The sequence below is a fragment of the Vanderwaltozyma polyspora genome, genomic scaffold (genome assembly GCF_000150035.1).
Source record: "Vanderwaltozyma polyspora DSM 70294 KpolScaffold1002 genomic scaffold, whole genome shotgun sequence".
In the NCBI taxonomy this organism is placed as follows: Eukaryota; Fungi; Ascomycota; class Saccharomycetes; order Saccharomycetales; family Saccharomycetaceae; genus Vanderwaltozyma; species Vanderwaltozyma polyspora.
Window position 1 is genome coordinate 167,077 of NW_001834693.1, and position 21,332 is coordinate 188,408.

The 21,332-nt window shown below is 31.2% G+C and overlaps 9 protein-coding genes across 9 annotated transcripts; 4 read left to right on the forward strand and 5 right to left on the reverse strand.

Annotated features, from left to right (window-relative positions):
* Positions 1-306: 306 nt before the first annotated feature.
* SCY1 (Scy1p) lies at positions 307-2,775 on the reverse strand (the record flags this gene model as incomplete). Its single annotated transcript, XM_001647222.1, has 1 exon — positions 307-2,775. The coding sequence occupies one exon, from the start codon at positions 2,773-2,775 to the stop codon at positions 307-309; it is 2,469 nt and encodes an 822-aa protein (XP_001647272.1).
* Positions 2,776-3,641: 866 nt separating this feature from the next.
* On the forward strand, positions 3,642-5,462 carry GUP1 (O-acyltransferase; the record flags this gene model as incomplete). The annotated part of the gene is made up of 1 exon (XM_001647223.1): positions 3,642-5,462. The coding sequence occupies one exon, from the start codon at positions 3,642-3,644 to the stop codon at positions 5,460-5,462; it is 1,821 nt and encodes a 606-aa protein (XP_001647273.1).
* Positions 5,463-5,539: 77 nt separating this feature from the next.
* On the reverse strand, positions 5,540-6,376 carry LCL3 (Lcl3p; the record flags this gene model as incomplete). Its single annotated transcript, XM_001647224.1, has 1 exon — positions 5,540-6,376. One exon carries the CDS (start codon positions 6,374-6,376, stop codon positions 5,540-5,542), a length of 837 nt encoding a protein of 278 aa, XP_001647274.1.
* Positions 6,377-6,683: 307 nt separating this feature from the next.
* MAD1 (coiled-coil domain-containing protein MAD1) lies at positions 6,684-8,657 on the reverse strand (the record flags this gene model as incomplete). The annotated part of the gene is made up of 1 exon (XM_001647225.1): positions 6,684-8,657. One exon carries the CDS (start codon positions 8,655-8,657, stop codon positions 6,684-6,686), a length of 1,974 nt encoding a protein of 657 aa, XP_001647275.1.
* Positions 8,658-9,492: 835 nt separating this feature from the next.
* On the forward strand, positions 9,493-9,798 carry MMS2 (E2 ubiquitin-conjugating protein MMS2; the record flags this gene model as incomplete). Its single annotated transcript, XM_001647226.1, has 1 exon — positions 9,493-9,798. One exon carries the CDS (start codon positions 9,493-9,495, stop codon positions 9,796-9,798), a length of 306 nt encoding a protein of 101 aa, XP_001647276.1.
* Positions 9,799-10,526: 728 nt separating this feature from the next.
* POS5 (NADH kinase) lies at positions 10,527-11,789 on the forward strand (the record flags this gene model as incomplete). Its single annotated transcript, XM_001647227.1, has 1 exon — positions 10,527-11,789. One exon carries the CDS (start codon positions 10,527-10,529, stop codon positions 11,787-11,789), a length of 1,263 nt encoding a protein of 420 aa, XP_001647277.1.
* A 2,480-nt stretch (positions 11,790-14,269) lies between these two features.
* Positions 14,270-14,890, forward strand: MF(ALPHA)1 (Mf(Alpha)1p; the record flags this gene model as incomplete). The annotated part of the gene is made up of 1 exon (XM_001647228.1): positions 14,270-14,890. The coding sequence occupies one exon, from the start codon at positions 14,270-14,272 to the stop codon at positions 14,888-14,890; it is 621 nt and encodes a 206-aa protein (XP_001647278.1).
* A 388-nt stretch (positions 14,891-15,278) lies between these two features.
* UIP4 (Uip4p) lies at positions 15,279-15,938 on the reverse strand (the record flags this gene model as incomplete). The annotated part of the gene is made up of 1 exon (XM_001647229.1): positions 15,279-15,938. One exon carries the CDS (start codon positions 15,936-15,938, stop codon positions 15,279-15,281), a length of 660 nt encoding a protein of 219 aa, XP_001647279.1.
* Positions 15,939-18,056: 2,118 nt separating this feature from the next.
* MRN1 (Mrn1p) lies at positions 18,057-19,829 on the reverse strand (the record flags this gene model as incomplete). Its single annotated transcript, XM_001647230.1, has 1 exon — positions 18,057-19,829. One exon carries the CDS (start codon positions 19,827-19,829, stop codon positions 18,057-18,059), a length of 1,773 nt encoding a protein of 590 aa, XP_001647280.1.
* Positions 19,830-21,332: the final 1,503 nt, after the last annotated feature.

Genomic DNA, 21,332 nt, shown 5'->3' on the forward strand with positions numbered 1-21,332 from the left:
ATATGAACAATTTTCAAAAAATAACTTTTGCACCCAAGATCATCTCAAAAATTGATACCTACAAGACTAATATTGGTACCTTTCCCACTACATCTTATCTCATCTCATCTCATCGAAATTTGAAATTTTTCACTATTTTCGATATTTTTCAGTAATGCGTTTATAAATGCTACGCAACAGTAAAGGAAATTTAGAAGGGCCACAATGCACTAGATAAACTGATCAAATGGCTGAAATAATGTATTGATGAAGGCTTAGAAACTTGATCAGTTGAAAAATTCTTTCTTGGCTTATTGTTTTCTCAATTCAGATAAGTGAATCTGATAAATTTGAATTCGAAGTTTGCTGCATAGGATTCATACTATTGGAAAGTTTCTTATTTGGTTGCAACGATACTGAAAAACCAGGTGGGAAACTTGAATTCAAAGAATTCTGAATTGGTATTGATGAAGATGATGTAGTATTTGATCTAAATGGTGTGGTATCCTGTTGATTAGTTGATACTGGATTTGTTGCAATAGAAGCTGTAGGAGATGCGGTGACAAAATCATCGAAATCGTCAAAGTTCGAATTTGTATTTGTATTTGAATTAGAATTAGTTATTGATCTTGTACTATTGTTGTTTGATGGCGATGTAAATGTGTTGCTTGTTGATCTATTCAAGGGAGTTGGGATAGATTTTTTTGGTGGCATACCTCCAGTGGTACTGGTGGTAGCACTGGTTACAGAAATGCGAGATTGTGTCGATGCTGGTTTTCTCTCACTCGGTTTCCTTACTGGGTTAATGGTTGGTGTAGAAACTGATTTGGCAGCATCTTGTGCAGCTTCTCGATTAATGTATTCATTAGAGTTATTCTCTATCATTTTTTTAAACTCGTTACCAGAACTACCAGTATTAGTAGTTTTAGTCTTTTGCAGTTGGTCGGCATGATTTTTTTGAATGTCGAATGAGATATTATTAATAACTTTTGTATAATTATTATATTGTGTACTGTCCAAAGTATCTGCCATAGAATAGTTCCATAATAATGGTAACAATTGACCGACTAATGCACTTTCATCAACAACGACTTGTGGTAAAGTTTCAAAGAAACTTAATGATTTCAACAGGATTCTAGGATCTCTACTTTTCATTGATTTAAATAATGGTAAAATTTCATCGCAACATATATATGTATCAACCGTTTTACGTTCGACTAAAGTTTGGAAAGATTTAACACAGATAATTTTAACTTTTAAACTGGTTGTCTTGGTGAAAAGCTGTGATAATAATGGTAGTAAAAATTTCTTTACAGTTAAGAAATCTAAACAATCTAAAATTAATTCCATTTGATCTAATAATTTTTCTTGAGGAACGACAGCTGCATCACCTTCCATTTCATTCAAAACGTATGTAAGAATAGGTTTTAGTAAAACGTCTAAGAAATCTTGTAATTTAACCTTCTCTTTCAAAATTGGTAAATTTTCGATTAAACTAGTTGTTGCATGTTTCATTAGAATAGGGAAATTTGTTTTATTTGTCATAACTGGCAATAAACGTTCTTGGAACGATAATTGTGATAGAGTCCCGCTTATTTTAATTACTAGACCTAAATTCAATGTGACACAGCGGCTATTAACATTTCTTTCAGCACACAATTGGTTTAACAAATCAAGCAAAACTGCTAAAAACTTCCTTTGTAATAATGATTCAGGGAATTGAGGTAGCAACTCGTCCAGCCCTTCTAAAAAGACCAATTTATCCTCATTGCTTTTTGTTGGAAGATCGTCTAAGAAATTCAAAGTTTTAATTATTGGATCTTGGAAGAATTCACTTGCTAAGAAATCGGTTATATTATCATAACGAGAAAAAATATCTCTGTTCATCAACATCGGAATGCATTGCCTCAATCTTGGAGGTAATTTACTAAACACATTTTCCCATGACATGGTGCTAATTTTTCTTTCCAACTTGGCGTACTCGTCCTTGTATTGAGATGTTGAATTTTCAGTACGAAATAAACTATCACCAGCATATAATAAATACATCAACATACCCAAGGAAAAAAAATCACTCTTTATACTTACAGTGCTATCCAATACTATTTCTGGAGCAGTGAAATCCAATGGTAACTGCATAAATGATGGAATTCTCGGATCATATTGAGGCATAAAATATTCAGTGGAGTTTGAACCATCAGGAATCTTCATCAAGTGTCCTAAACCTGATATTTTCCAATCTGAGTTATCGTTAATAAAAATCGATCTTGGTTGAATATCTAAATGCACAGAACCTGCTCTATTATGAATAAAATCTAATGCATGGACTAATTGGAAGATACCTCTATGGATAATGACATCATCTTTAACATGACCCTTCAAAAAACTTTGTTCATCATCTTTCTTAACAAAAACTGTCTCTAAAGAACCTGTAACATATTCAGTAACAAATAAGAAATTCTTGGAATGTTCTTCCAATGGTTCAATTAAAGTTAACACGTTTGGATGTTTCAATTTGGCTAAATTATTAACTTGATTTCTTAATATATCATAACCTTCCTGGATAATTTTTTTATCATTGGTTGAGGATTTAGATTTAATAATACCATAATGCAATAAATAACTCTCATAGATTTTTTTATCAAACATAAAGATGGATACACGGTTTGGACCTGCTGTACTAGAAGTACTTTTTGGTCTACCTGTATAAACACTCCAAGGTTCAGAAGAAAAAGTAGGAGACGATGAGAAAGAATATTTCGAACTAATACCCGTTTTTGAGCCCCAGAACATCATCTTGCAACCTTAATACATCCAATAGCCGTTTTTACCTTTTACTTAACTTAATTTTAATGAAGTTACAATATAATCTGAATAATCAAATGTAACTGAAATATATCGATGCTAACTTAAAAGTTTTGAAAAGATACCAAATAGAATTACTAAAATTTACCAACAACGGTATAAAAAAATAATCCAGTAAGTGGCAGTTCAATTGAATATCCCTGTTCGATTAGGTATTGCAACTATAATTAAAAATCTTCAATACTTTGTTACATTTACTAGTATAATATTCACTTAACCATATCTAAATATCAAGACATCTTTATCTTTAATATGGTTCGAATCGATAAAAAATTAATAGTGGGAAATTAAAATAAAAAGAACCTAGATAAGCTGTAAAGCAGTGACCACTGGGAGTCGAACTGAAGTAAACAATACAAAATGAAAATCAAGAATTAAAGTAACTGTTACCAGTTGAACTAAATTGGAATAAGAAAGTGTCATTTTTTCGTGAAATTTACACGAGACAATTTTATCACGTGACAGTTACCTATTCTAGTAATAGATATACTATTGAGGAAATGTCCGATATATATAGGTATATATTCTCCTCTATCAAAGTTTAAAGGCTTCAAATCAAAATTGAAACTATGAATTATCTTAAAACATCAATTCATTTCAGGTTAGTTCAAGTAGATTTGGAACTTCATATAGGCTGACTATAGACTATATAGGATCGTCGAATGCAATTGTACTGAGTTCAATTAATTTGGAGTTGATAAAATTTCATTTTAACTGGGTTGAAATTAGATTGGTATTGAATAATTTGACTGGCGAGAAAAGGATACTGCTAATCATTTAGCCAGAATTTTTTACGAATGAAGCTCAGTGATATTTATAAAGAAGTAAGATACTTCTTGTCGGTGGAATCTTTAGATTCTAGGATAGTACCTAATACAGGTTTGAAGAATGTTGAATTAAAAGAACCAGATTCAAAGTCGAAAAAGGGATCAAAGAAGAATAAGAGAAACTATCCTGATAGATCAAATCTAAAGTCTTCTAGTGGTAATACAATTAGCATAGAAGGCACTAAACCACTATGGGGAACATTGGAGTTCAAGTTTTATTATGTTATGTTTCTAATTGTGGTACCATGGATGTTAAAAGTTGGTATGGAAGCCAGCAATGAGACTAACCCAAATTATCCTCAATTTGAAAATTTATTATCACAAGGTTGGATCTTTGGTAGAAAAGTAGATAATAGTGATGCTCAATATAGATTTTTCAGAGACAATTTGGTATTGATCTTTAGTTTGATGTCATCACATGTAATTTTGAAAAGAATAATATTGAAATGGTCTAATATTCCAAAAATTAGATTTGATTTTTTCTTTGGCATCTTCTTTTTGATTGTTGCACATGGTGTTAATTCATTGAGAGTATTTGCACATATGTTTATTATGTATTTAATTGCACATTTGTTTAAATCTCAGAGAAGAATTGCAACAATTTTATCGTGGACTTATGGTATTTCTTCTTTGTTCATTAATGACAATTACAGAAGCTATCCTTTTGGTGATATTTTACCTTTCTTATCACCTTTGGATTCTTCCTTTAAAGGTATTATTGAGAGATGGGATGTTTTCTTTAACTTTTCATTGTTAAGAATGTTGAGTTATAATATGGATTATTTAGAAAGATATCACACTTTGAAGAGCAATGATTTGAATAAGAAAAGATTGGACTCCAATTCCAATTCTAAGACTGTTCCACATAATACATTAATGGAATTGTCTGAAAGGGAAAGACTTACAGCTCCTCATCCTTTAACAGCCTATTCGCCTGTTAATTACATTGCATACGTTACTTATACTCCTTTGTACATTGCTGGTCCAATTATTACATTTAATGATTATATCTATCAAACTGGAAGAACACTTTCTTGGATTAATGTTAAAAATATCATAAGATATGCTATTAAAGTTTTTGTTGCAATAATGACAATGGAAATTATTTTACACTTTGCATATGTAGTAGCTGTTTCAAAGCGGAAAGCTTGGGAAGGTGACTCCCCTTTCCAAATCTCAATGATAGGTCTGTTAAATTTAAACATTATATGGCTAAAGCTGATGATTCCATGGAGAGTATTTAGATTATGGGCAATGTTAGATGGTGTTGATACTCCAGAAAATATGATTCGTTGTGTTGATAATAATTACAGTGCAGTTGCATTCTGGAGAGCATGGCATAGAAGTTATAACAAGTGGGTAGTACGTTATATTTATATTCCTTTAGGTGGATCAAAGAGAAGAATTTTGACTTCATTAGCGGTATTCTCATTTGTAGCGATTTGGCATGATATTGAATTAAAACTATTGTTGTGGGGCTGGTTAATTGTTCTATTTTTATTACCTGAAATATTTGCAACATCCTTCTGCGCAAGGTATAAAGGAAAGCCTTGGTTTAGACATTTATGTGGTTTGGGTGCTGTCATTAACATTTGGATGATGATGATTGCTAATTTATTTGGATTCTGTTTAGGGAAAGATGGCACTATGTTCCTACTTAGAGATATCTTTATGTCCTGGTCCGGTATATTGTTCTTTATCGGTTCAAGTGGATGTATCTTTATTGCAGTTCAAGTAATGTTTGAACAAAGAGAATCGGAAAAAAGAAGAGGTATCAATTTAAAATGTTGAATTACTCTAAAATCTAAAATGAATATTATTAATGATATGTATGTATTTATGAACTATTGAAGGTTATATATAATTAATTACTTTTTAATTTTTTTCTTATATTCGCCTGGAGTTTCAATTACTCTTTGCCTCCATAAACCTCTCTTCTTAGCTTTTGATCTTCTTTCATAAAATCTGTATAAGAATTCTTCTCTATCAAATTCTGCTGATGTCTTTCCCTCATAAACTACTGCTAAACCTTGTCTTACCATTTGTAAACTGATGTTTTGCCATCCAAGCCAATTCCAACAGACAACTTTTGAAACGCATCGGTTGTATTGATCAACAGATAAAGGTTTAACCCAAACATATTTACCTAAAAGTCTATTACGAAGCCATATCAGTGCCTCATCACCATATGGCTGTGAAGTATTACCAAAATGTGCACGTTCAGGTGCATCTATGGCACATAACCTTATTGGAACAGTTGGTAAATTTCTTAAATTCTTGTATGGCACTTTTAAATCCAAAAAATATTCAGATGAATATCTATAAGAACCAGTAAATTTATGATATGAATTTTTTAATCCTGAATAGAAATTGGAAGTTTTCTTCCTTGATACAATTAAACCATTGGAATCGGATTTGGGTAATTTTGGAACCTTTCTTAACCACCCCCATCCTCCAAATATGCCACCTGGGGTATGAAATAAGTGGAAATTATCACCATCACCAACTGCAGTGACTTTACCATACATCCATCTCTTACGAAACATATAATTTGGGATATCAGTTGCTTTTGTCACTTGTTTTAAATATCTATTATAACCAGCAATTGCACCAAGTGTCGAACCAGAAATTAGCAATGAAAGCAACACAACATCACTGGAAAACGAACTTTCTTTTGTATCATTCTTCTCATCAATATCACTCATCAACTTCTAAGTAATTTCCTTCAATTGGTTTGATACAATTAGATTATATATATCTTATTATTGGTTATTTGCTCTCAAAGTATTAAGGTGATTTAGGAATAATTTTTTATTATGTAACATTTATCCAACAATGTAATTTCCTGGCAACAAATATTCAAGTTGATATTCGAAGAGAATTAACATCTATTCATGTATTCATTTGCATCATTATCGTATCTATTAGATTATTTTTAATATTCTACTATTACAACTATATTATTTAGTAAACCTATACCAGCATATATATACCGTTTACAATATTACATCTCTATTGGTACTTATTTGATGATTCCCATAATAATAGAGTAATTTTTGCCAAAAAGCAAGGGATCTGACCTCTATCTTCTACCCAAAGATGTAGCAATTCCTCAAAATTGTCTACATCTGTTTGCAAATTAGATTTCAGTGTATTTTTAGTTAAATCAGCCATCAGATATCTATCTGGTTTGAAACAAGAAAATATTTTAACTCTACCATCTTGTTGAAACTCTAATTTAAACCCTAATAAAGAATTAACCACATCTATGAATTCCAAAGATTTCTTATTGAACATTTCCTTTAGTCTGATAAATTTCTTATTAGTTTTAAAGATTTCTTCTTCCTTCTGTTGTAATTCAAAACTTATGGTTTCAAATACAGATCTTGGAATTGAATCATTTGTTGAAGAGTTAATTATATTCGAAAGTAGATCTTCATTTTCAGCTTTAAGTAATTCTAATTGCTTCTTCTTTATGAATTGATCCTTTAGTAAGGGACTGTCACGTAATTGTAAAATTCTAATCTTTCTCTCCTTTAAATTAATTAGCTTCTTTAATTTTTCCTCCAGTAAGTGAACTACATTGTTGGAATTTTGTAATTCTTTGTTAATGCGTATATTCTCTATTTGAAGCTCATTTAAACGTTTTGAATAATTGATTGTAACTTGATCGCTAGTTTTCCTTTTCTTATTAGCTGGCTCTTGTGACATTAGTTGATCATTTAACTTCTTAAGTTCGTTAGTTAGATCCTCGGTTTGTGATTTATAGTCATCAACCATATTTTCTAAATTTTTCAAATTATTCACCTCTTTTGTGGGTATATTAACCATTTTACTTTCTGGTGCCTCCAAATAATCATCCAATTGTTTTCTCAATATTTTACATTCTTCAAAAGACAATAATTTTTGTTGCTCAATCTCATGATTCAATTTCTTTAGATTCAAAACAGATACTTCAAAATTACTATGAATCTCCAAGAGCTGGTTTCGTTCTTGCGCCATTTCATCATTTAATTCTTTCATGTTATTCATATCTATGACTAACTTCTCATTTTCGAAAGCTAGATTTTTATATTCTTCTTTAGATAACCTCAGTTCTCTTAAAATATTATCAGGTTTATCATCATCACCGTATGCTTCCCATGCAGTTAATTGTGACTTTAATTTGATATTTTCTAATTCCAAATCTTGAACAGTTGCATTGAAATTACTATTCTCTTTTTGTAAATTTTCAAATGCATTCTTCCAATAATGATGAGATTCATTTTGCAACCTTATCTTCTTCAGCTCGTTCGCTTGTTGCATATTAGCCTCTTCTAGTTCCTTTACATACACTTGTTGGTCTTTCAGAAGTTTGTTAACCACTGTTAATTCTTGTAATTCTTCGGTATTATAGTTTTGATGAGTTTTAATAACGCCATTGGCCTTTAAATCTTCAAGTTCACCATCCTTTTCGGTTACTAGTTTCTTTAATGAAATAATTTGTTTATTTTGTTTACTTAATTCATTTTCATACATTTTTATCAAATTTTGTGAAGCCTCTGTTTCTAATTTTTTATATTCTTCCTGATCACCCACTCTTGAAGCCATGGTTTGATATTGATTCCTCAAGAATTCACACTCCTCCTTTACAACATCATAGTCAGAATTCAAAGTCTTGAATTGGATTTCCTTTTCTTCGATAACTTCAGAATATTCTTTCTTCAACTCTGATAAGTTCCTATTTAAGCTTTCATTCCTAACATGAAGTTCCTGCATGTCATTTAACGTTTTTTCCAACGTATCCAGATTAGACTTGTACTGCTTTTCCAGATGGTTGTACTGCCTCTGTAACCGCATATTCTGTATCTCAAACTCATTCTGAACAGTATTCAACTCATATTCTAAACTTTTAATCAATTCATCTCTAACTACATCATCTTCTTTCCTTAAATCCTCGATATTTGGCCTATCAAGAAACGGAGAAGATCCACCACTGTTGCTCATAACCAATTCAGCTATCAAAACCGATCATATGCTTCCTTATAATCCACTCAGAACCCATAAATATTGGCAATTGAAGCTTGTTATTCTTCAATGTTAAATGTCTATTACTTTTTGATCTCATTAATATTTTATATCCGTTCCTTATTTAACAGAAGAGATATTGAAAAATGCTACTAACTATAAGAACTTTACAGATACTTTCAAGCAACACAAGAATAGTCATTAAAGGCATTGGTTTAGACTAGGTTATCAGGTTAAGGAACGTATATTAAGATGTCAAGGGTGTATGTAATGTATTAACAGTTCTTCAAATTCTATATTTCGATTTCTATTGGTGTTGCAAATAGATATGAACCCACTTGAATAAAAAGGAGAGATGATGAAACGAATTGATTCTAATTTATTCAATGGTTATATGGATTGTGATTCAATAATTGACTATTGAATAAGGAGAATAATGAATGAGTTATGTTAATTGATACTAACATTTTATTTCAATAAAAAAAATGAAAAGAATATAATAATAATAATCATACTTTTTTTGAGGGAGATGATCAATGGGTTGAGTTTAATGGTACTGTCACAGACTTAGATCTTCTTAATTCTACAATGAGATATGAAATATTATTTTTCTATCATTAACTCAGTCGTTTGATTGTTCCAAGAAGTGTTGTTATTATCTCTATGTTTTTTTCTATTAATTACTATTGTTTGCTATGCTATTTATTATTTTAGACCAAGAAGTTTCAGATTGTTAGAAGAATTAGAGAAAGGTGAAAAGGGGTTTGGACCTGAGTCATGTAGTTATGGGTTGGCTGATAGCGATGACATTGCTATGACATATTGGAACGGCACCATATTAGGACCCCCACATAGTAATCATGCTAACCGTATTTACTCTTTATCCATTGAATGTGGCCCAAATTATCCAGATGAACCACCAAAGATTAAATTCATATCGAGAGTAAACTTACCATGCGTCGATGTCAACACTGGTGAAGTTAAGCCTACAGAATTCCACACATTACGTGACTGGAAAAGATCCTACACTATGGAAACGATATTACTAGAATTAAGAAAAGAAATGGCATTACCTGCAAACAAAAAACTAGGACAACCAAAAGAAGGTACTACATTTTAAAGATCATCCGAGGGTCCATACCATTCTTATACAATAACACATACACACTAATATATATCCATATATATAGGTACATAAAGTATTACTATTACTAGAAATTCGATATCAATTCATCTTCATAAAGTTCAACAACATTCTCAAATTTGAACTGTTCTCTCATCATCCACAAGGGAAATAGTATAAACCAAACTCGATTGTCACATTAGAATACTTGAAATCATCCTGAAATGACTTCCTTGTTGATTCAATCCCTTAGATCCACCAGATATCACCCAAACTATTTGGCCTTAAATACTGATGATTACTCATCTAATTAAACGGAGATACATGAATTAAAAATATATTTAAATAATGGAATTTAAAAATATTTGTCAATAAAGTTTAGGGATCAAGAGTATTTATTGAACTATTCTGATGATAAGTTGGATATCAGACTCTTGATTTAGGTTGGTAAACGTTCAGTGGTATTGTTAGTTTGGAGTTCTGTTGCTTTGCATTTGGTTTCCAGGTTCTCAGTATAGCTATTTTTAGCTGGTTTGGAAAAGTTTCATTTTGTTGTACAAATTGAAAACTAAAACTTCTTATTGCTTTGGAAAGTAAAGGGCAAGTCAGGTCATAGCAGAGCATACTTTATTTCAAGTGTCAATATTGAGTTTGGTTTAAGTCTTCTTTTTCTTTTTTTATATATACACGATTAAAAAGTTGATTATCATATAAGATAGTGAGTGATGTATTTGGCTCGAACTAAATTTGGGATATTTAGTTGTAAACATAATTTTGTTAAGTTTTATTCTATTGCTACATTTGGTGAAAGAACAAGGTATGTCAAGATCAAGCCAGTCTCTGATTTGAAGTTGGGTTCAAATCCAGATTACATATCATCACCAAGTTCAAAGTTGCAATCCTTAATATGGCATAATCCTTTAAGAAATATTCTAATTACTAAGAAACCGTGGTCAACAACTACCACCGATGCTATGGTCAAATTTATTTCACATTTGCATGATTCTTATCCTGAAATTAATGTGATTGTACAACCAGATGTAGTTGATGAAATTTCAAAAGAATTTACTATGAGTCCCGTCCAAACTCCAAATGAACCACATGTTTTATTCACGGGTCCTGAAGCTGATATAGTTTCGAGAACTGAACTAGTCGTTACATTAGGGGGTGATGGTACGATTTTGCATGCGGTTTCAAATTTTAACAATAGACAAGTACCTCCAGTATTAGCCTTTTCGTTAGGTACTTTAGGTTTTTTGTTACCATTTGATTTTCAAGAACATAAAAAGGTTTTTGATGAAGTCATAAGTTCAAGAGCTAAATGCCTTCATAGAACAAGATTAGAGTGCCATGTAGTACGAAAAGGTGAGAAGGCGGAAGATGCGAGAGCTTCTTCAATTCATGCAATGAATGATATTTTCTTACATCGAGGTAGCGCGCCTCATTTAGCTTACCTTGATGTTTTCATCGACGGTAAATACTTGACACGGACTACTGCTGATGGTGTAGCTTTATCAACTCCAACTGGTTCGACAGCATATTCTTTATCAGCTGGTGGATCAATTGTATCACCATTAGTACCATGTATACTATTAACTCCAATCTGCCCTCGTTCACTTTCATTTAGACCTTTAATTTTACCTCAGTCGTCACATATTAAAATTCAAGTTGGAGCAAAATCTCAATTTGATCCAAATGATCATGAAATCAACTTGTCCGTTGATGGTGTCCCTAAAGAAACATTAAAGGTCGGTGATGAAATCCATGTCATTAATGAAGTTGGGACTATTTATGTAAATGGATCAGAGTTGCCAGCTTCTTGTTCTTCTGGTAAGTTCAAGAAGAAGCCGGGAGTTAAGAATTCAGGAATATATTGTGTTGCTAAAACTGAAAATGATTGGGCGCAAGGCATTAATGAACTTTTGGGATTTAATTCTAGCTTTAGGTTCTCTCATATACGGAATAAAATTGATGATACTAATACATGAACGAGCTTTCCCCCCCCCCCCCCTGACATTCATTAGTATTGTAATGTAGTGTAATGTTTTAGTTTTTTTGCCTTTATTAGGTATTAAATTTCCAAGAACATTATTTTAATGGGAGAAGTTTCAATAAAATAAATTGAGGTTTTTGATACTCAATTAAGTTGTATTAGCTTTTCAATTTTATTATCATTTGTAATTTTTATCTGGGTGTATTTCTTTATTTTTTTTACTCTTCACTTCTCTTCTTTGTACTTGATTTAACTTTAATTTACGATAATATAACATATATACTTTAATAATTCTACCATCTGATTGATTCATTTCTTTTTAAAAAATAATAATCAATTTTAACAGAATCACGAATTAACAAATATCAAAAACCTGACGCTTGTTTTTATCCTAAAACTGCAAATATCATAACAATTAGTTTGCTTGTTAATTTACTTTCTCAATTCCTCATTCTGCTTTGGAGTCTCTGTGAATTTTAACCTTGACGATAATTAATTAGTGGGTTGATAAGAAACCATTTCTTTTTATTTCATAATTTCTAAACATCTAATGTAATTTTACTGTCTTTCTCTTGTATGTTCACTTTGACCTTCCCCTCAAATATCTGTTTCAATATATTTACGTTGTTCAAATCGATTTAACCTAAAAGGGTAAAATTGATTTTTGATCCAATTCATGAATAAATACTACCGCCAACCAAAAATGATCTAAGAGAAAACAAAGAGATGAACAATAAACAAGGATTCAAGCTCTCAAATGAAAAAAAAACTTCAATCTCATAAAGCATACCAGACTCTGTACGTGTTTGAGCTATCTATGTAGAAGCCAATTAATAACATTAAAATTAAATAAAATTAAATTACCTTAAAGTAATTTAAAATGAATAACTATCAATCGATTAAAAAATTAGATCAATAGACGATTGCTATTACCATTACCATTACCATTACTACAACTACTACTACTAATTCTACAACTTCAGCTGTTTTTTCAATTGAAAATAACCAACGCGAGAACATCATTCTCAAACTGATGTTTCAGATTTGCGTTCTTGTATTGGAAACCGCTGCTGAAATCGAAATCTACCAAGTTTCATAAATTTAAAAATAAATAAATTCTTGCTCTTTTAGACCTAATCGGGTAACTATCATAAAATATTATGTCACCGCTTCACGTCTGACCCCCTTTTTCCTGCAAGATGTTCTGATCGACACCTCATTTGATGTAAAAATCAACAAGATTTGTCCTAGTTTTTGGTTAAATCTGTACAAAAAAACAAATTCCTAAACAAAAGAAACGCACATCACTCTATATCCCATTATTGTTGAGACATCTAAACGGAGAATGTAGAAGACCGTAGCTAGATCTGACGGATATCCGTTTTAGGAAACTGTGCTGCGGTTTATTGAAAAAATACAAAACAAAACTTAAAACAAATTGAAATAATTTTTAACACAAAAACATAAATTTTCCTACCACAAAAACCACATAATAACGAATAATTAAAAAATTAAAAAAAATTAAAAAAAAAAAAAGAAAATTTTAGAATTGTGGTTTTGGGCATCTACAGTTCTTATTATCTCCATGTCAATATCACTCTACAGGAAAGGACATAGACAAATGTGAAAAAAAATAAATATATGCATTATGGAATAATGGGCAAGTGTCAGAGGACAGGCTAATTTGTTAATAAGAAATGGTATGAATAGGTGGATATTATGAGGATATGAGGATATGAGAGAGATCAGAGAAACTCATAAGAAGGGGTTGGTGAGGTATTGGGATAAACGTAATGTTTTTTCTTGGATCAATTAATTACAAGAGTCATGAGAAATTATTTTTAAAAATATTATCTTGGGTGCTTGTTAATTACTTTGCCTTATTAGGTATTATAAGTTGATATATTATATTGATTGGTATGGGTAAATCGTAGAAGGTACGATTATAATTGGAAATAATTAGGTTAGGTCTGTAATTTATTTTTGGAAGCCACTAATAAAAATGCTTTGAACAACTGTTCCATTCATTTATTCGTCAATTTAATTGATGAATGTTTGATATTCAAGGTTACCAGAAACAGGTAAAACCCAAAATTGCCTAAATTGGGATTGAATGAAAGCTAATGAGGTTTATTAATTTGGCGTAATTTAATAATAAGAAGTTGGTACTATTATATTGTTTTTACTAGATCAGGAAGTTTTAATTGACCTAACCTAACTTAAGTTATTACATTAATTATCATTCGACAAAAGAATTTTATTTTGAGTTAATTGAATGACAACTAATATACAATTTGATCAGAATTTTTGGCATATAAATATGTGGGTTATTTCGAATATTGTTTTAAATTTGTTTCGATTATTTCTTTTATTATATCTATTTATAATAAAAAACCATCAACAAAAACAACAAGTTCTAAGAATATAATCTTAAGACTAAAAAAAACATACAAATATATTCTACAAAAATCAAAAATGAAGTTAACTAATGTTTTATCCGCTGTCGCTTTGGCTTCTACTGCTTTAGCTGCTCCAGTCGCTAAGGATGCTACTAACACCACTGACGCCTCTTCTGTTCAAATTCCAGCTGAAGCTGTCATCGGCTACTTAGACTTGGAACAATCTAACGATGTTGCTATGTTGCAATTCTCTAACTCTACCAACAATGGTATTTTGTTCGTCAACAGCACTATCTTAAAGGCTGCTTACGCTGAAGCTAACGCTAACTCTAACTCTAACACCAAGAGAGAAGCTAAGGCTGATGCTTGGCACTGGTTGGAATTGGACAATGGTCAACCAATCTACAAGAGAGAAGCTAATGCTGAAGCTAAGCCATGGCACTGGTTGGAATTGGACAACGGTCAACCAATTTACAAGAGAGAAGCTAAGGCCGAAGCTAAGGCTGACGCTTGGCACTGGTTGGAATTAGACAACGGTCAACCAATCTACAAGAGAGAAGCTAAGGCTGAAGCTAAGGCTGATGCTTGGCACTGGTTGGAATTGGACAACGGTCAACCAATCTACAAGAGAGAAGCTGAAGCTAAGGCTGGTGCTTGGCACTGGTTGGAATTGGACAACGGTCAACCAATCTACTAAATGCATTGTTCAATTCTAATCATATTAGGTTTCTTCCTGGAGAAAGTATCACGAAACCTAAAGTTTCTTTTATCCCATTCGACTGATAGGTAATGTAAACTAAATATTACGTACTTATTTAACTTTATATATATATACATTAAATGCAAATATCTTTTTAAGTGTTAACCGACTTCTTTTACAGTGAATAAAAATTAAATATCATAAGATTAATTATATAATACTATAATAATATATTGTTATATTGATAAACGATAATTTAAAAATGAAGTATGAGAAATCTTTTTATAATATTAAAAAAAAAGGATAGCTCTTTGGAATCTATAGAGTGGTTGAATATATAAAGTAGGGTCAAAATATCTCTAATGAGTTGAGAAACTTTAATTGATTAACCAAATGGTGCACTGAATAATCTTGCGAAGAATGCTATAATTGTAGCAAGTATTCCTCTATAAGCGTCCGTTTCTTCATTTTTTATGACAGCATTCGAATCGGAAGAAGCAGGAGGAGTTGCAGTACTTTCATCGATATCTGGACTGTCTTCTAAGTTCTTTGAATTATTTGAATCATCATCATCTTGCACCGACTCTTTTTCCAATACATTTTTTTGAATTTCGGTATCATTTCCATCATCGTCATTATAATTAGTACTAGTGGTATTATTTGCATTTAAAGAAGGTGCAGGGGATACAGGACCCTCATCGTCTAATTCTTCATCAATCACGGTATCACCTTCATTTGAGATTGAGTTATTTCCTGATTCCTTCTCTTTCTCTTTAATTAACATTTTAACGTTATTTTCATTATCATGTTCATCGACTTCTTTTGGATATTCCTCATCTGTGAACCAATTTCCATTATCGTCGATGAATTTAAAATGTACTTTATTAATCCCCTGAGGTAGATCGGCTTCATTAATCTGAATTTCCCATCTGTCTTGGTTCTTAGGATCCTTTTTCATAGGTGTAATTTTCCAACCTGTGAAATCACCTGCAATATTTAGTTGATTAAACTTCCTTGATGGATGATCATATAAAATCTTGAACATCTTCTATTTTTATGTAATTGTGTTATCAAAAATCTTTTTCTTATGCTAATTTATAATTCCAATATGCAAATATATATGTATATATATGTTATTATTATCTTACCAGCAGCAATAATATAACTAGAACTTATCAACACGAGTATCAAGCCCCTTCTAGCCAAGAATTATGACAATATAGTAATAATAATGAAGTAAAACAAAGACAAACCTAACAAAAAGTGAACCGACCAATAAAATGATAAAACAACCCAAAGTCTAGGTGAAATTAATACAATTTAATATATATAGTCAACAGAGATATAAACTAATTGAATCAAGATGAACAAAAAAAACAATATAAAGAACAATTAAATTTTGAATTGAACTAGATAGTTTAAATTTAATATGTAATTTGGGATCAGGCCACACACCCCATAAAAGCAAATAATTGTAAAACGAAGGAACCACTCGAATGAATCGGTCAATAAGAACCACTCAGTGTGAACTTAACAAGAAGCAACAACCTATAAAAGAAAAAAGGAATGAAGGAAGAGAAAACAAGGATAATTTTAATTTTAATTTTAATTTTAATTTTAATTTTAATTTTAATTCACAACAAGCAAAGTAAAGCAAGCAAACAAGATAAGAACCAAATTACTAAATTTTACTACAATTCAATCCAACCAAACAAAAATCTCATCTACAATTGAATAAATTGAATAAACATATCTATATAAATATGAATTGTATAAGAGAGAGAGTGAGATAGAGAGAGTAAGAGACAGTAATTTAATTAAACATTACGATTTTTCACAAATTTACAACTGAAAAATCATAGGAAGGGAATAAGTTCTCAATTGATTGAAGTAAATGAGATGAGATGAAATATGATTACTTGAATATGCGAGATATTAGAGTCTAGAGAATTTGAGTTTGCACTTAAATTTCTACTTAACAACTCCTTCTTGCCAAAGAAATTGATAATAAAACAGAACAAACTCTTAATGGGGCATTATACAATTTCACTTTCACTTGTAACCAAAATCATCCATCCCTCTTTATCGTCATTATATATCCCTTGCTTATTCGAATTCGGTATAAGTTGATTTGACTTGATTTGGTTTGGTTTGATTTGATTTGATTTGAATGAAATACGACGACAAGGATGTGATTAATGCAATGCACTACTTGAAGAAGAAAGAAGGCAATATGCCAAATTTTTAAGTTGATTTGTTAAAGCACACACAGCTTATAGGTTACGATTACAGATTGATGCAATTGTTGAACGATCATATACCTCTTTTGTTAATCTTGATTCACTTAATTTGTCGTTGTAGGTTAGTTAGTTGATTAGGTTTCTTTGATTCGTGTCTGTTGTACTGTTATTTGGCTGGATAATTGGCTGGATAGTAGTTCATTTCGTTCTTGTGAGAGGGGGGGTGGGTGACAGCATAGGATATGGGAGTTGAGAGGGAGGTGAAAGACTTGGTTTAGGGTAAAAATGCATTGGGGGAGGGAAATGGGAGGAGGGATGGTGAAAAATGATGCACTGAGAAAGGAGTCTTGGTTCGTTCCAGTTTAGTCTTGCGGGTTTTCTCTACTTGCTGAAACAATGATAAAAATAAAAAAAAATGGTCATGTGACTTTTCGGGCATTCTAGGAAACCATGGTCTTTGTCCGGATTGGATTGTATTGTTTTTGTTTGGTATCACGTGACTAGATAATACAGTGCCTCATTCTTAACATATATAGATAGTACTATTAAATATGTAAAAGACAGTAGTAATATATAAAACACAATATATCTATAAAATATTACAATTTTCTTAATTGAATTGATACACGTATTATGGGTGAATAACTATGTTTATATATTTGGTAAAAAAAGATCAACAAAAGATCTTCTGTTGGAATCTTTCTCTTCTTCTTATTGGGAAGTTTGAATTTCGAATTTTGGTCTTTTTTTTAAAAAAAAATTGAATTTATCTTGGTTGCTTATTATAAAACACACTAACTTCATGGTCATTTGAATAATTCAATACACATAGATTAGAATAGAATAGGATAAAATAGGATAAAATAGAATAATAAAATAAAATAATTGAAATAAAATAAACATGATTTATTCCTTGTGGGTTTCTAATGCAATTGGTGAGGGATATTACCACATCTGTCTTTACCAAAATTTATTTTTAAATCTTTAAAATATGGATTCGATTTAATTTTATCAATTGCAGAAATTGCATTACTTATATTTGTATAATTAATGAAACAACAATTCTTAGACGGTAAAAAGTTAATTTGTTCGACTTCTCCATACTCTTGAAATAATTTCCTTAAATTATCTTCTGTAAATACTCTTTCATTTCTCTTGGAATCTTCTTCAAAATCTATATTACCAATGTAAACGTTTCTGGATGCTCCATTACTGACTGCTAATGCGATAAGGTTAGGCAATGGTCCTGAATGTTTACCCCATCCAACTTTACAACGCTTTCTTTGCAAAATCAATCCATGTAATGAACTCATTGCATAGAATTGCGCTGCCGCTGTTGGATCAATAAATGTTACAAAACAAACATGACGATCAGATAATAATTTCACACTTTGTAATAATCCACTACGAACCGTATTACAGATTTCTTCAATTTTAATACCTTTTGGTAAATTTCCTAAATAAACCGTACGGTTCCCAAGATTATTAGGACCACCAGCTGAAGTTGCAATAGCTGCTGCTGCTGCTGATTGTTGTAACAATGCATTAGAAATAAATTCTCTATCAGAAAATTGGCCAGAATATGCTAAGCCAGGTTGGACACCTAAAAATTGTGCAGCGTTATGTTGTTGAGTCTTGGTAATAAATGCACATCTATCTTTTCCATAAAAAATCTTCCTATTTTGGTAATACCTATTTGAAGCAGCTAAATTATTAACAACTTTAATGGCGCTTAAAATAGATGCAAAATGTATAAATGCAATACCTTTTTCTTTAACAATTTTAACAGAATCTATATCACCATATATTTCTAAATCGGCAATTAATCTCTCTTCAGTGACAATTTCTGATTCTTTTGGAATATTTAAACTTTCCGCAACTTCAGCATCAGTGTATAACTGACCGATATATACATTTCTTGTAGCACCATCTGTAGTAATACCATTTGCGACAATTGGATCTATTTTGGTTGGTTTACCCCAACCAATCTTGATATCTCTACCCTCGATATTTAGACGTTTTAAAATTGCATCAGAATGGAATAGTAATGCAGAGCTATCATCTACAAATGAAATGAAAGCACACATTTTTTCAGGTAAAATCTTAACATCTTCAACTACACCACTACGAACATGATCTAATAGTTCTTTGACTGTTAACGTTGTGGGTATATTACCTAAATAAACAGTTCTACTTGGGGCACTAGTGAAATTGACCGGAGATTCGAATGAATTTTGTAATGGTAAATTGTTTTCAGTTTTTGAGATAGCTGCTGCTGCTGCCGCCGCCACTAGATATGGGGATTCTGCAATCTGATCTTGCTCTGAACTAATAGATCTCTCATCTGTGTAGTAATGGCCATTTCCAGAAAAGCTTCCATAAAGATGGCCAGTAGGTGTTTGTTGCATAGTTGAATACATTTGTTGATGATTCAAATTATTTTCTTGGAATGGATAACCAGACCAATTTTCTGGGGAAGCTTCATCCGAGGAAGTTTGACTATTCATTTGTTGTAACATAGTACCATTCATAGGTTGAAGCCCATTATTTGAATATGACATATTGTTTAAGTCATTGTACATCTGTTGTGTCTCAAAACCTGGAGTAGGGGTTCGCTCGTTGCTAGAATATAAGTATTGTTGATTTACTAAATCAGCATTTAGAATATGAGTATTATTCTTTTCGTATGGATACATTGCTAAAAATAAAAATTGATGATGATTGATGATATGTTAATTGGATTATAGTTTCTTTAAATAGATGGATGGATTGGTGATTATATGCAAATGAAATAGTCAAAATTGTAATCTAATGTAAGATTGATGAATGAAAAATAAAAAAAACAATAATAAGATGAAATGACAAAAAGAAACGATCTAAGTAAACTGAATCAATAAATCGCAAATAGTCACTATGGGTATCAAAGACTAATTGCTTAAATGAAATATGAGTGAATGAACTGAAAATGTTTATAATAATGGCTAGAATTCAGTTAAGGTTTAAATTCCAAAAAAAATAATCACGAAATGTCTTGCTCTTTTAAATATCTTTTTCTAAAAAATTTTAATATCTGGTATAATATTAGATCAAACTGAGTAAACTCCTGATATTCTTAGTACTTGTATATACGGGTGTTCTCGAAATAGATCAATAGTTCTGGATAGAAAAGGGCTTTTAGATAGAGCAACAATTATCTCCAACTCGATGAACTAAAGTATTTTGAAGAAAAAAAGCTGTAGAATGGAAAATGAACGACGAAATCTGCTTAAACTGAATATACCAGCAATAGCAAACCAAATAATTTATTATATTTTATTTCTATTCTAAGAAAAAAAAATTTTCTTTTCTTTCTTCCCTGAATCTTTCCTGGTTGATTATAATTCAAACAAAACTCAATATATTCAGCGGTAACTAATCTCTAGGTCTAACCACAAATACCACTGTATATGGAGATCTTGAATCTGTCAGAAATAAATTGGGGCCTCCTAGCTCAAATATTAAAAAAAAATACCTGAATAAGAATCAATAATTTTTTTTTATTATTATTTTTTTCTATCTTGTTACCAACAAAAAAATTGTAACCCAAATATCAAAGATCAGTGACGTTACAACAGGTATGGAAACCTAAATAATAATGAACTTGACTAGTGATCTTGCTAAGAAATGTACAGTGGCAACCAATAACCAGTGAAACATCAGGTATTTACCATAACAGTTGTACCTTCAAAACTGTTTTTATTATATTATAACAGTTACGATAATGGAAATATATTCAAATTGATCGATATCTGGAAAATTTCTAAAGGCTTCGCCTTGGAACTTTTGTCGAGATAAGAGTACGCACGCACAGGACAGTAAAGAGTTGATGCTACAAGAAGAGGGAAACTTCGATTGTTTGATTGTTTGATGGGTTTGGAGGTTGGGAGTGCAGTTGAGGTAGATTTATGCATCAATTGTAGTTCAGTTTAGGGTTTGTTTGGTGTGGTTTCTTTGTAATGTACAATTCTATATCTATTTTTAATGTTGTTGTTGTTGTTGTTGTGTTTTTATATTTGCTGTGGGTTGCTTCCACTAATGGATTAGGCAACCAATTTTGTTGAAATGTAGAAGAGGTTTACTTGATATTGTGTTACTATTTGGATGCTATGAGAGCCGTCAATGGTGCATATTGCTTGGGGACTAATAAGGGTAGTCTTGGC